At 35.8% G+C, this 14,083-nt stretch overlaps 1 protein-coding gene and 1 pseudogene across 2 annotated transcripts; one reads left to right on the top strand and one right to left on the bottom strand.

Moving 5' to 3' along the window:
- The first annotated feature begins 4,466 nt into the window (after positions 1–4,466).
- Positions 4,467–4,948, top strand: LOC125577027 (annotated as a pseudogene).
- A 1,352-nt stretch (positions 4,949–6,300) lies between these two features.
- LOC106433153 (intermembrane lipid transfer protein vps13A-like) lies at positions 6,301–11,922 on the bottom strand. Of its 2 annotated transcripts, none has more exons than XM_048737669.1 (13): positions 11,854–11,922; positions 11,273–11,359; positions 10,735–10,890; positions 10,471–10,655; positions 9,615–10,154; positions 9,028–9,348; positions 8,809–8,935; positions 8,235–8,456; positions 7,735–8,091; positions 7,425–7,583; positions 6,984–7,301; positions 6,649–6,850; positions 6,301–6,549 (listed from the first exon to the last, which is right to left on the bottom strand). In XM_048737669.1, the coding sequence occupies exons 1-12, from the start codon at positions 11,905–11,907 to the stop codon at positions 6,710–6,712; spliced, it is 2,667 nt and encodes an 888-aa protein (XP_048593626.1). In that variant the 5' UTR covers positions 11,908–11,922; the 3' UTR covers positions 6,301–6,549; positions 6,649–6,709. The 2 variants fall into 2 exon arrangements, with proteins under 2 accessions (XP_048593626.1, XP_048593625.1); XM_048737668.1 differs by lacking the exon at positions 11,854–11,922 and adding an exon at positions 11,548–11,726.
- Between the last annotated feature and the right edge of the window lie 2,161 nt (positions 11,923–14,083).

The raw sequence follows: 14,083 nt of genomic DNA, 5'->3' as shown, positions 1-14,083 counted from the left end.
AAAATATTCAAATAATCTATTATTTAGAAATGTCATTAAACAAATTAAAAAAAAACCTAAAAATAAGAACCCCCCCCGTGCGAATGCACAGGTCAAACTCTAGGTTTACTATCTAAATCAGAAGAAGCATAGTTATAGAAACAATATTTGATTTCATTATATGTGTTTTTAATGACTAAATTGTTTCTAAATATGTTTTTCTCTGTTAAAGAAGTCGCTACCTAAACGAGCCAATATAGTTATCCTGTTTAAATTTTTATTTTCAAAACAATTCTACTCACAAGCTTATTATAGAAATTGGTTATCATGTTATCTCTCCTTAATAATTAATATCTTTGGCTTAATGAAAAGTTGTTTAGTGTCCTAACCATATAGAAAACGAAAATACAATCGAAGACTTAAGAAATTGGAATTGCATGCCCCTGGTTACAAGAGAGAGAGAGAGAGAGAGAGAGAGAGAGAGAGAGAGAGAGAGAGAGAGAGAGAGAGGTCTCTCCTCCCCTAGAATCTTTCTTATCACTCCCTCATCCTCACATTTAATTATGTGTTCAATTACGTATTTCTGTTTTGAAATGATTTGAACCGGTTCAAACGGAACCAAGCTCAGTTTATTCTATTTTGGTTTGGTTAAGTTTTGAAACCCCAAGTCTGAAATCAAGGGGAGAACCCACCCTAGTTGGGGGGGGATTTTAAATCACAAAACTACTGATTTCGTATCGAAATAATGTTTGGAAATCCTTACCATTTATTTATTTAATTGGTTTTTGAATATTATTTTATTACACAAGTAGCTGTTACGAGTAATAAATAGATGATATAGGCGACTGGGAATTCTTCAATGGCCTCCTCTTTGAGAGAGAGAGAGAGAGAGAGAGAGAAGAGAGAGAGAGAGAGAGAGAGAGAGAGAGAGAGAGGAGAGAGAGAGTCTGTGTGTGTGTGTGTGTGTGTGAAGAGAGAGAGAGAGAGGGAGATAGATAAGAGAAGATAGCTATTTTGGATAGACATGATATTATTTGAAAACAATAGTATTGAAGCATAACAAAACGTAAGACTATAACTGGTCTGATCAGTTTTGTCATGACTTAAAAGTTATGAAATAGTGTTTGAAATCCGTAACCGTTAGATTTAATTTAATTGGTTTTTGAATATTATTTTATTACCAAGTAAGCCGTTACAGTAATAAATAGATGATATAGGCGATTGGGCATTCTCAACGGCCTCCTCCTCTTTGAGGGAGATAGAGAGTGTGTGTGTGTGATAGAGAGAGAGAGAGAGAGAGATATATAGAGAGATGGATATTTTGGCTTAGACATGAGATATTTGAAAACAATAGTATTGAAGTATACCAAAATGGTAAGACTATAAACTGGTCTGATCAGTTTTCTCATGACTTAAAAGTCCACTAGTTATTTTGATATTAATGTTTTTTTGTCTCATCGTTTCAGCTTTGTTTTACTTTTGAAACAGGTAATTAAATTTAGTATAAAAGTCCAAGATGTTTTCTTAACCTTCTTTCCATTCATATAAATAGTCAAAAGATTGTATTATCTGCTTATCAATCAAAACACAAACTCGATAAAGACTCATATATTTGGAGAAATATTTCTTCTTCTTTTTCTTTATCTCATAATGTCTATTAAACAGTAGCCGTTACGAATAATAAATTAATTGGTTTTGAATATTATTTTATTACACAAGTAGCCGTTACGAGTATAAATAGATGATTGGGCATTCTTCAACGGCCTCCTCTTTGAGGGAGAGAGAGAGGTGTGTTGTGATAAAGAGAGAGAGAGGGAGATAGATAGAGAGAGATAGCTATTTGGCTTAGACATGAGATTATTTGAAAACAATAGTATTGAAGTATAACAAAAACGGTAAGACTATAAAACTGGTCTGATCAGTTTTTTCATGACTTAAAACTCCACTAGTTATTTGATATTAATGTTTTTTTGTCTCATCGGTTTCAGCTTTGTTTTACTTTTGAAAACAGGTAATTAAGTTTAGTATAAAAGTCCAAAGATGTTTCTTAACCTTCTTTCCATTCAATTTAAATAGTCAAAAGATTGTATTATCTGCTTATCATCAAAACACAAACTCGATAAGACTCATATATTGGAGAAATATTTCTTCTTCTTTTTCTTTATCTCATAATGTCTATTTAACATTTTTTTTTTCTTTATGGTGTTTGTCTGTGTGTATAGTGTCTGCCAATGCTCAACTCCCTACCCCAGTTTTCCATCCCATTTTCTTTTCACTCACTCCCATTCCACCAAGTCCCGTATTTCGGATTACCTGATGTAGCAAAATGTTGGTCTTCATGATGGATATTCCAGGATGCATTATAGAGATTTACACATCCATACTCATAGGAAAATTCGGACATATAGTCATTCTTGTTGCAAAGCTTTTTCGGAAGCAGAAGCCAATTGCTTACCGAAACTTCCATTCAATCTACTTTTTTCTCTCAAAGAACAATGTGTAAGAATTGCTAACGCAGGTCCCCCTACCACAAAATAGAGTCTTATATTAATAGAAGTAATAGCTACGTTCTTTTTATTTCTCAAGGTATTTTTACTTTTTTAGCTTGAATATGTGTGTGTGTGTGTGAGAGAGAGAGAGAGAGAGAGAGAGAGAGAGAAGAGAGAGAGAGAGAGAGAGAGAGATCCTAGAGACTATCGAGAGCGAGAACTAGGAGGAGAGACGAGAGAGAGAGAGAGAGAGAGAGATAGCTAGAGAGAGAGAGAGAGAGTCTCTCTCCCTAGAATCTTTCTTATCACATCCCTCATCCTCACATTTAATTTATGTGTTCAATTACATATTTCTGTTTTGAAATGATTTGAACCGGATCAAACGGAACCAAGCTCAGTTTATTCTATTTTGGTTTGGTTAAAGTTTTGAAACCCCAAAGTCTGAAATCAAAGGGGAGAACCACCCTAGTTGGGGGAGGGGAATTTAAATCCACAAAATTGACTGATTTCGTATCGAAATAATGTTTGGAAATCCTTAACCATTATATTTAATTTAATTGGTTTTGAATATTATTTTATTACACAAGTAGCTGTTACGAGTAATAAATAGATGATATAGGCGATTGGGCATTCTTCAATGGCCTCCTCTTTGAGAGAGAGAGAGAGAGAGAGAGAGAGAGAGAGAGAGAGAGAGAGGAGAGAGAGAGAAGAAGAGAGGAGAAGAGAGAGAGAGAGATTTGTGTTGTTGAGAGCGAGAGAGAGAGAGAGAGAGAGAGAGAGAGAGAGAGAGAGAGAGAGAGGGAGTTAGATAGAGAGAGATAGCTATTTGGATTAGACATGAGATTATTTGAATACAATAGTATTGAAGCATAACAAAAACGGTAAGACTATAAACTGGTCTGATCAGTTTTGTCATGACTTAAAAGTTATGAAATAGTGTTTGGAAATCCGTAACCGTTAGATTTAATTTAATTGGTTTTGAATATTATTTTATTACACAAGTAGCCGTTACGAGTAATAAATAGATGATATAGGCGATTGGGCATTCTTCAACGGCCTCCTCTTTGAGGGAGAGAGAGAGTGTGTGTGTGTGATAGAGAGAGAGAGAGAGGGAGATAGATAGAGAGAGAGATAGCTATTTGGCTTAGACATGAGATTATTTGAAAACAATAGTATTGAAGTATAACAAAAACGGTAAGACTATAAACTGGTCTGATCAGTTTTCTCATGACTTAAAAGTCTACTAGTTATTTGATATTAATGCTTTTTTGTCTCATCGGTTTCAGCTTTGTTTTACTTTTGAAAACAGGTAATTAAATTTAGTATAAAAGTCCAAAGATGTTTCTTAACCTTCTTTCCATTCAATATAAATAGTCAAAAGATTGTATTATCTGCTTATCAATCAAAACACAAACTCGATAAAGACTCATATATTTGGAGAAATATTTCTTCTTCTTTTTATTTATCTCATAATGTCTATGAAACAAGTAGCCGTTACGAATAATAAATTAATTGGTTTTGAATATTATTTTATTACACAAGTAGCCGTTACGAGTAATAAATAGATGATTGGGCATTCTTCAACGGCCTCCTCTTTGAGGGAGAGAGAGAGTGTATGTGTGTGATAAAGAGAGAGAGAGGGAGATAGATAGAGAGAGATAGCTATTTGGCTTAGACATGAGATTATTTGAAAACAATAGTATTGAAGTATAACAAAAACGGTAAGACTATAAACTGGTCTGATCAGTTTTTTCATGACTTAAAACTCCACTAGTTATTTGATATTAATGTTTTTTGTCTCATCGGTTTCAGCTTTGTTTTACTTTTGAAAACAGGTAATTAAGTTTAGTATAAAAGTCCAAAGATGTTTCTTAACCTTCTTTCCATTCAATATAAATAGTCAAAAGATTGTATTATCTGCTTATCAATCAAAACACAAACTCGATAAAGACTCATATATTTGGAGAAATATTTCTTCTTCTTTTTCTTTATCTCATAATGTCTATTTAACATGTTTTTTTCTTTATGGTGTTTGTCTGTGTTATAGTCTCTGCCAATGCTCAACTACCCCAGTTTTCTATCCCATTTTCTTTTTCACTCCCATTCCAACCAAGTCCCGGTATTTCGGATTACCTGATGTAGCAAAATGTTGGTCTTCAGTGATGGATATTCCAGGATGCATTGTAGAGATTTACATATCCATGCTCATAGGAAAATTCGGACATATAGGTCATTCTTGTTGCAAAGCTTTTTCGGAAGCAGAAGCCAATTGCTTACCGAAACTTCCATTCAATCTACTTTTTCCTCTCAAAGAACAATGTGTAAGAATTGCTAACGCAGGTCCCCCTACCACAAAATAGAGTCTTATATTAATAGAAGTAATAGCTACGTTGTTTTTATTTCTCAAGGTATTTTTACTTTTTAGCTTGATATATGTGTGTGTGTGTGTGAGAGAGAGAGAGAGAGAGAGAGAGAGAGAGAGAGAGAGAGAGAGAGAGAGAGAGAGAGAGAGAGAGAGAGAGAGAGAGAGAGAGAGAGAGAGAGAGAGAGAGAGAGAGAGAGAGAGCTATTTGTCTTAAACAGGAGATTATTTGACTTGTGCATTTACTATCTAAATGAGAAGAAGCATAATTATATAGAAAAAATATTTGATTTTGTTATATGTATTTTAATGACTAAATTGTTTGTAAATAATGTTTTTTCCTCTTAAAGAAGTTGCCACCTAAACAAGCCAATATAGTTAGCCCATTTTTTCAACAAATTCTACTCACAAGCTTATTAAAAAACTGGTTATCATGTTATCTCTTCTAAAAAATTAATTTCTTTGGCTTAATCAAAAATTGTTTAGCGTCTAACAATAGTTAAACTCAAAATACCATCAAAACTCTAGAAATTGAAAGATTGCATGACCATGGTCTCAAGAGGGAGAGAGAAAGATAGAGAGGAGAGAGAGAGAGAGGGAGGAGTGAGAGTGTGAGAGAGAGAAATTAATAAAATTAATTTTTATATATAGATATTACTATTTTGAAATAGTTATTAATAAATTTTACAGATCCGGATACCCGGACTAAAAAATTAAAACATCCAAATCCAGATCCAGTTTTGACGGATCCAACATTTTACTATTCGGATCCAGATTCAGTCCTTTCGGATATCTGGATTTTCGGATCAGATCCGGATCTCGGATAAAAGTTCCATGCCTACTTTAAACCAAGCTTGTCACAAAGTTGGGACGTTTTTAATGCTTAGAGAATTAATGAATTGGCAAATTTCGAAAAAGAAAAGAAAATTTCAAACTGATTTGTATGAAAAATATATAAAGAATTAATAAAATTATACTCCCTCTGTTTTTTAAAGATGAATGTTCTAGGATTTTCACACTTATTAAGAAACCATATTAAAACTTAGTTATTAATGCATAGTTTTTTGTAACTTTATATTTCTTATATTTTTAAACCAATAGGATTAAAATAAATGTAATTAATATTTTTGAAACACACAATTTTTTATTATTAGTTGACAAAATATGCTTTGAAAACATGAAAAATACGGGTCCGATTGGTAATAGCTGTAGCTTTAAATATTTTGCTGTAAAAAAAAATCTGTAGACTTTTTGCTGTGGCTTTAGATTTTATTGCTGTAGAATTTTATTGAAGCACTAAAAAATTGCTTTGGATATTTGGCTCTGCAGAGCACTTGTACAGCTGTAGGATATTTTAAGAGCTGTGGTTTCAAAAAAAAATTTAAAGCTTGATTGCTCTGAATTTGGTGCTGTGGAAATAAATAGGGCTGTGGACAGCACCTACAGCAACTACCAATCACCCCCTACATCTTTTGGAAACAAAATATTTCTCTAGAACATCCATCTTTAAAAAACAGAGGGAGTATAAGGCAACACGTGGCGTCGTATACATGTGTTGATCCACACGAGTCTGATGTTTGAGAAGTCTGTACTGCAGACATTTATATACACGAACATATTTTATATTTCTAAGGTACTGTTGCAAAAATCCTACACCATGAGTATTAGAGCAAAATGAAATGTATGTTTTAGACCAAAGCTGTGTTTTTTCTCGCCCACCTGAGAACAAAATGCATGTCTATTAGAGATCAGACGAATTACAGAGTGCAAACGCAAATGAAAAAAATGATTAGAGGAGAAGCGAGAAAGAGTCTTTACCAGGAAGAAAATGGGAACACTGGAAGGAGACAGAGCTCGGAGATTCAAACATCTTAAAACCTTAACTCGAGCTGGTCGTTGGGCTTGTGCCAAAGGTTGAAGTTGGTGCAACTGAAGCTGGCATTTGTTGAGAACCTCCTTCAGCCCAAGAACTCTCAGACATCGGGGAGTACGGCCTTGTCACTTTGGTTTTCACCAATCCCTACAATAACCAAAACATAGTCTCAACTATGGATCCTTGTTTGGCATAATAATATATCTATTGTGGTAATATCACTTGTAACATGTTTAGGTCATTGGTTAAACAAGGGGTGATAATGAGGCTTTTCTTCTACCTTTGAAGCATTTTGCCCGTACAAGTTAATGGTTAGATCGATGGCTGAGTAAACCTCAAAGGCCTGCTTGGTGTTTGGACTGCATTTGACAATATGGAACTGTTCCTTCGAATCATGTAGCTTTGATCTCAGATCCTTTGAATCATGCGACTTTGATCTCAGATAGAGAATAAGACGCGAAGGTGGAGAGTTAGGTTGGTCTCTTTTCCCGTCAGTCAGTTCCATGGTTACCAGATCAGTCCATAGAACGTCCCACTGTATAGAGCACGCATCTTTGGCCGGGATAAACTTTCTTTGACCCATTATGTTTGAGGGTTGCTATAAAAAATCAAACGTTTGTAAATGTTCAAGAAGATTTTCTTGGATACATACAGAGGACGAACACCAGACGAAGTAAACCTTATGCATATACAGCGAGCGATAGGGTATTGCGAGACTCACTTGTAGTAATATCACTCTTCGATGTGTGATCATTAGAACTTTTCCTTTCGGTAGGATGAAGTGACTTTCGTAAGCATCTGTTAATGCAAACTTTCCACGTACTTTGAACAGATCAACCTGGCCAAGGAATGATCCAGATTCTGCCAACTGCAATATGACCTGTAAAATGCAAGAAATTAGGGGTTTGAACTTTGCATAAAGTACCATCATGTTCTAGGTGAATCAAACTAATAATCGGTTCATCAGCTAACCAAGAAAGGAATGACTAGTGGAATGCATGTATAAATCCATTCCTGAGTATAATTTGTACCTGCCCCTGTGCTCTGTATTCATTGTATGGACGAAGCAGGCTATCAGCACCAACGGCTCTTGGAAGTCTCCGGCGAAGAAGTTGTTCATCTGAAGTGATGGCTGCTGCTATCTTCATCCTCATGGCATTTGCACCTTCAGTAGTTTTCGACAAAAGATCCAGAACTCCACTCACAGGTTGGGCAGCAGCACCAATAATTCCTTTCCCAAAACCTGATACAAAGCCTTCGACACCAGAAGACTTTGCACCTTCGAGGGGCTTTGTCAATATGCCTGTGACTCCTCTAAACAGGCCCTTCGCTAGAGCTCCACCTCCTTCTCTGATAATGTCGCCAAAGTCCTCAACACCTTTGCTCTCCTGCCAAATGATAGAACAAACATTAGCATGTACTAACAAAAGGAAGCACATGAAAGAAACACTGGCAAGCCCATACTTTCGTTGGGTATCAGAAGCAACTGAAACAGCAACATGTAGGAGCAAAATCAAAGCCAGGAACGAACCTGTCTCTGTCGACTTTGGATGAATTTTTTGTCCATTGATAATGCAGCTATGCCTTGACTCATATGTCCAAGCGCGCTGCTTGCATTGCCAAGAATGTCAACACCTGAGAGCAACTGAAGAGGCTGGCCAAGTAGGTCTTTCTTTACGTTCCTAATAGCATTATTGATCATAGTACTTTGTCGCATGGATATGTTCTCACTAAATCTTTCACTTATGCGTACCTGTTAGAAGATCAGCAAAAAAAGAAAAAGAATGTTCAGCTTAGCTGGATCGGATCGAAAGTAAGTGATTGGGACATTGACAAATAAAATTCTAAACGCTTTGAAAGTTTGAAACTCGTTGAGTATAATCACAATAGTAATCCTTCGAATAAAAACTAATGGTCAAAATTAAATTATGGACACAAAAGTCAGGTCATCCAGAGTCCTGTAAATACTACATAATCTCTGAGTCAATTTACATACTAGTAGGCCAAATATTTTAAAATTTAATAGGCTAATCGCGTGAAACACAGAGGTCATTATTGTTTAGTTACCCTGCGTTATAAGAAATGAGTTACTATCGAAAACTTACTGGCATGTTTTCGGTATTCCCAAGAGCAGTCATCAGGGATGACCAGAATCCAAGAACTCCCCTCGGCCTTTGACTTGGGGACATGGCCATGGACACTTTAAATCTAACTTCTGAGATGTTAAGAACCCTGCATTTTTGGAGGCACGTAACCATATAAGAAATTGTTGTGAATATACTGATCCAGTAAATATTGATATCAGGAACTAACTGCGTGCATACCCGATTTGAATGAATGGATCAACTGATACAGCTGTCGACCCAGAATCTGAAAGTCTACTCAAGTTGGCTTGCTGAATCATCTCATGAATGCGCCAGATTATAGGTTCGTGAATGTTAATTAGAAAGGCCGTATTTTCACGTCCCTGGAAACCTATATACGGGAAGACACGGAGATCGAGACCAGCATTTGACTGCAAAGTAACCGAAAACTTCAGAATGTTATCAGCTTTATCTCCAGTTCTCTGTGGTCTGAACAGAACCGGCATTGGAGCCAATGGCAATTGGTTGTCCACTTGTATTCCTTGCATCCTCAGTTTGAACCTATAGGACAATTAGCATTCAGCATTAGTCCCAGCGTACTTTGGGTGTATAACTAACAGAATCTGATAAGAGTGAATGCCAATTCATGATCATAGCAAATGAATATATGGAACTTTTACACATGACCACCAATTGCAAAGGGAAAAGACCACATACCAAATATGAATTCAAAATGGTCATTTATAATAACTTCACTTGTGAGTTGTGAGAAATGATAACCCTTACATATGTGAATTAAAGCTAACTTAAGAACCTGATAAACTCACCTGCTAAGCCCAGAGCCCAAGCCAGTTGAATATGCCACAAGGAGGTTTTGCACTGACATGTACAGTATTTCCTCTGGAGCATGATCGATTACGGAGATTCCGAGCTCAGCGAGCTCAACAACCACATGAAACTCGGACTCTTCCGAGGCCAGAAGATGAGATTGCTGAGACTCATTTACAGATAACTCCGACAAAGATGATGATGGAAGTCTTCTGTTTATGCTGGAAGTAGGCTCAATTGCAGGCATCCAGTCACTAATTCTCACAACGTTCCTTTTGTCTTCCTTTACAATAGTAACTCGTATGGATCTGGTAGGTCCAGTCTCACTTCGTGGCGGATGATCACCAATTTGATCAATATCGTATTTTTCTGATTTAGAAGGATCGTTTCCATCAACAAGGAGTTCAAATAGATGACGTCTACCAAGATTTTCCCAATAAAACGAAGCAGCCGCGTTAGGAAGAAGAAACTGCCAGGACTCGCTGACACCATCCACTTGGCGATAGCGAATAGGAAGAAACATGGAACGGTTCTCGATCCTAGGAGGAGTGGATTGACATTATCACGAATACAAAAAGATAAAGTCAGAAAAAGCATAAATATAGAAGAATAAACGCACACACTTGGATTCAGCAAACAGGATGCATCATTTTATCAAAATAGTTTCATGCAGGCTCCACAGATTACTTTAACCACCAAACTTATATTGGTTTAGAAGAACAGATTTGGCAGCACCTTTTAATCAGATATGCAAATCATGGCAATTGGTAAAAAATGTACCATCTAGATCCAAGCAAACAGTACAATAACATCAATAAATCATCTGGAAGAAAAATAGAGGCATCTGTGATATACCTGTAAGGACCGGACACAGAGTTCGGCCTGAAAATAACTTCGTAACGTGAGTTCTTTGTCCCGCTTCTGACTTGTACTCTTAGCAGCAATTGATCAGTCCCATCTTCTCTTCCAATAGGGACACGCACTGCACCTTCGCTACAGACACTGAATGGTGTGCTCCATCCATATCCCTGCACTCGTAACTGAAAATATCCCATCGGCGTAAGCCTATTAATCATCGATAAAAAATAAGATATGGAAATCTGAAGGTATTTCACATACTTTTAGCAACTCAGTCCTGGTGGAAGACTGCCATCTAAAGAGCTTTGGAGGATCAGAAGGATTGATCCATTCTTCTGTCTGACAATCGCACTGCTGAAGACAGATGCTGACACCCACCCTGTTGATGAATAAAGTGTTTGGCTGGAGATGAATAACCTGAAAACAAAAGACTTAGTCATCTAATGTTTAAATGGGAGTAAGATAATACCATGTGGGACTCAATATTATACCCCCAAATATGTGCCTATCCAGAAAAGCTAGTGTTCATGTTACTATAAAGAACTTACCCGCCTCTAGATCATCTTGAAGCATATTATATAGCAGTAGCATGTATACGTTTCACAAAAAACAGGAGAGAGAAAGCGAAGGCTGAACTAAGTAATGCATTGCAAGCTAATCCATAGGAGTTTCCACGGCCAAATAACAAATGTGGTAAACCAACACCAACAAAAACACTATACATAAGCACAAATTTGATTTAAGATAAGTAATGCCAAAGCAAAGGAAAATAAAATATATCATGAAAGTGGTATCTGACCTTTGTTCTGTCCGACGTCATATTTAACACTGCTGAGAGCTTGTAGTATGAGGCGTCTGAGCAGAAAGCCTTAACATCTATACGTTCCTGGAATAGATTTGTGGTTAATACAGGAGGACAGAAATGGTTTGTAAAATAAAGCACAGCAGTAAATCCAAGCCATAGGCTCTATGTTGCACCGGGACGGATACGGGGACAGATACGGGAACGGGGGCGGGGACGGGAAACGGCTAAACTTAAAATTTATGGATACGGGTATGGCATGGGTACGTCACCTTCTTCTCAAGCTCAAGAAGAGAAATTCCAGGACTGTAGATCTCAGAATCCCGAGCTGCTACAGCAATACCAATTCGTGGGGAAACATAAGAATCCTTCTGAGAAGGAAACAGCACAACGCCACTCCGACCAGCTGATTCTTGTGGAGAAAGCATGCTAGTTTGTTAAGAAAAAACTTGTGCCAACCAATGAACCAAGATCTAAACGATGGAAAATGGCCAGGAGAGACGATGTTGTATAGTACTTAACCTCAGAAGGTGAATGTTGAAGTGGAAACTGAGCAATCAGATGATAAAGCAATTTACCTGACAAATTTCATGGTTTCCTCTAAGAATGGTGATTTTCTGAGGATAACACATCTTTAAGGCGACTAACAGCTGGAAAGAGGACAAAAAGGAGAAACAGTATCAACATACTTCAAAAAGGAGAAACAGTATCAACATACTTCTCTTAAATGGGGGGGGGGGGGGGGGGGGAGAAGAAGTCTTCACATAAAATCCTCGTACCGTAACAGTTTCAAGAGAATAATAACCACGATAAATGTAATCTCCCATAAACAAGTAGTTGGTATCAGAGCAAAAAAAAAGAAAGAAAACAAGTAGAGTCGAAAACATCTATAATTTCGGATGAAGAAACAAGGATTCTCCACTCACCCTAAATCGCCATTGATATTGGTTGAAGGTTTGGTGGAGATAAGGATTAAAGTGAAACCAGAAATTAGGTTAAAAAACGCCACTTTATTTTACCTCTTTCATGATTTTTCTTTTGTTTTTTACTTTCTGATTATTTTTTCTTTTTTTATGAAAAATTAAATAAATTACAAAATATTAAGATTAATTAGGTTAATTTAAGGCTATAATGGTATTTAAAGAAATATAAATCCTAGAACAAATCTAAGTTGAGAATGTCTCTTAAAAAAATCCAAAGGAACAAATCTAAGTTGAGTTTGTTTTCCACTAACATGATTTACTAACTGCTTTTATTCCGCACGAACGGTAATAATTGTATTGATTATGTTACTTCAGCTTAAATTTACAACTCTAGCAACAATTAAAAAAATCACAACTCTAAATTTAAAATTATACATAAATCCAAAATAAATTGTTCTTCGTTACATATGTCTGCAATAAAAACTCACTTCGTCGCTTCCCATATATTTACGGATATACATGGATTATCAAATCAATTTCCTCAATAATCAATACACAGCGTATATAACAAAAATAAATGTATTTGTAACGGTGCTTCTTCACTTCTCAGGTGTTAAGGAACAAAGTTGCCAAAAGATTTATCTCAACAAAACCTAACATAATTTAGTAAACTAACTTTAACTATTTAGCTTTTACGAATTAAACATGTCATCTTGAATCTTTATCGTCTCACCCTATTCAAACTAAAACCAAATTATGGACCCTAGACATTCTCAAGAACAAATCTCTTTATCTTTATCTCTATCGGGCATGTAATAATTGAATCGAGAGGTAATTACACCAACAATCTCTAGTGTACAACGGTGATATCAGCATCTTGATTTCGGAAAAAAGCATCTTGATTTGGGGAAACCTTATAGCTTAAACCAAACAAAATCAAAGACCCTTTTAGAGTTAAATCAAAGAAAATTTTGCAAACAAAAAGAGTTAAGATTCAAAGAAAACAAAATTAAATATTAAAATAATAAGAAAAAAAAGAATATGGAGGAGAAGCAGAAGGAGAAAAGAGTGCATATATACGTCCAAGATCTGATTGAATTCTTGGTTTTTGTTCATTTCACGATCAGGGCTCCGATTCAATTGATGCAAGGCGGGATCCAATCCCTGCTCACAAACCAGCAAGTAAAACTTCGTGGATGTGTTAGACAATTGGTTCCCGACCTGCACCAAGCGAATCCGAGCAAGACGGTGACCCTTATCATATTATCTCGAAGGAGAAAACTAAGACAGACTGTTATGGAAAACAAAAAGAAAAAGAATACAAAGAGAGAGAAGAAAAAGTTTTGGTTCGTAACGGCGAAATGAGGCAAATAGAGCTTTTTTGTTTTAAGACCCTATCAAAGAAAGACAACCTTAGCCTCATTTGTATGGTATTTAATAAATATAATAAACTACTCATGTACTGACACATGTTTCTTATAAAAGAATGTCTTTACTTTTACACCATTGACTGTTGACTATGGAGATATGAATTAGATTTTTTACCTTTTTAATAATGAAAATTACGGAATGCTATCACCACTCTTACGTGGTTCAACAATTATTCCACGTGAGCGTTATCTGTACATGTGACGCCTACTACTTATGTGTCTTCCACATTTGACTTTTATCATCTAAATAATACTTGATCTTGATCTGTGATTTCAAAGGTGGAACTATTTCTGTTTACAAACTTTTATTTAATAAAAATTATAATTATATCAAGAATTTACGTATTTTTAGTTTTAAATAATTTAATTTCAATTTAGTCAAGTTTAATTTTTAAAAACAATCTATATTCAATATTCTATTAATTTTTAATTTTAAATATTTAAAATTTTGATGA

Source organism: Brassica napus, chromosome A8, assembly GCF_020379485.1.
Source record: "Brassica napus cultivar Da-Ae chromosome A8, Da-Ae, whole genome shotgun sequence".
NCBI lineage: Eukaryota > Viridiplantae > Streptophyta > Magnoliopsida > Brassicales > Brassicaceae > Brassica > Brassica napus.
Note: the sequence above shows the minus strand (reverse complement) of the source record. Positions and strands in the feature narration are given on the sequence as shown.

Excerpts from the sequence above, each read along its gene's own strand:
- LOC106433153 (XM_048737668.1), bottom strand. The coding sequence starts at position 11,703 with ATGCTTTCTCCACAAGAATCAGCTGGTCGGAGTGGCGTTGTGCTGTTT. Across the intron at positions 9,349-9,614 it reads TTGGGCTCTGGGCTTAGCAG|GTTCAAACTGAGGATGCAAG; the intron begins GTGAGTTTATCA and ends ATTGTCCTATAG. Across the intron at positions 8,092-8,234 it reads TCCAAAGTCGACAGAGACAG|GAGAGCAAAGGTGTTGAGGA; the intron begins GTTCGTTCCTGG and ends ATCATTTGGCAG.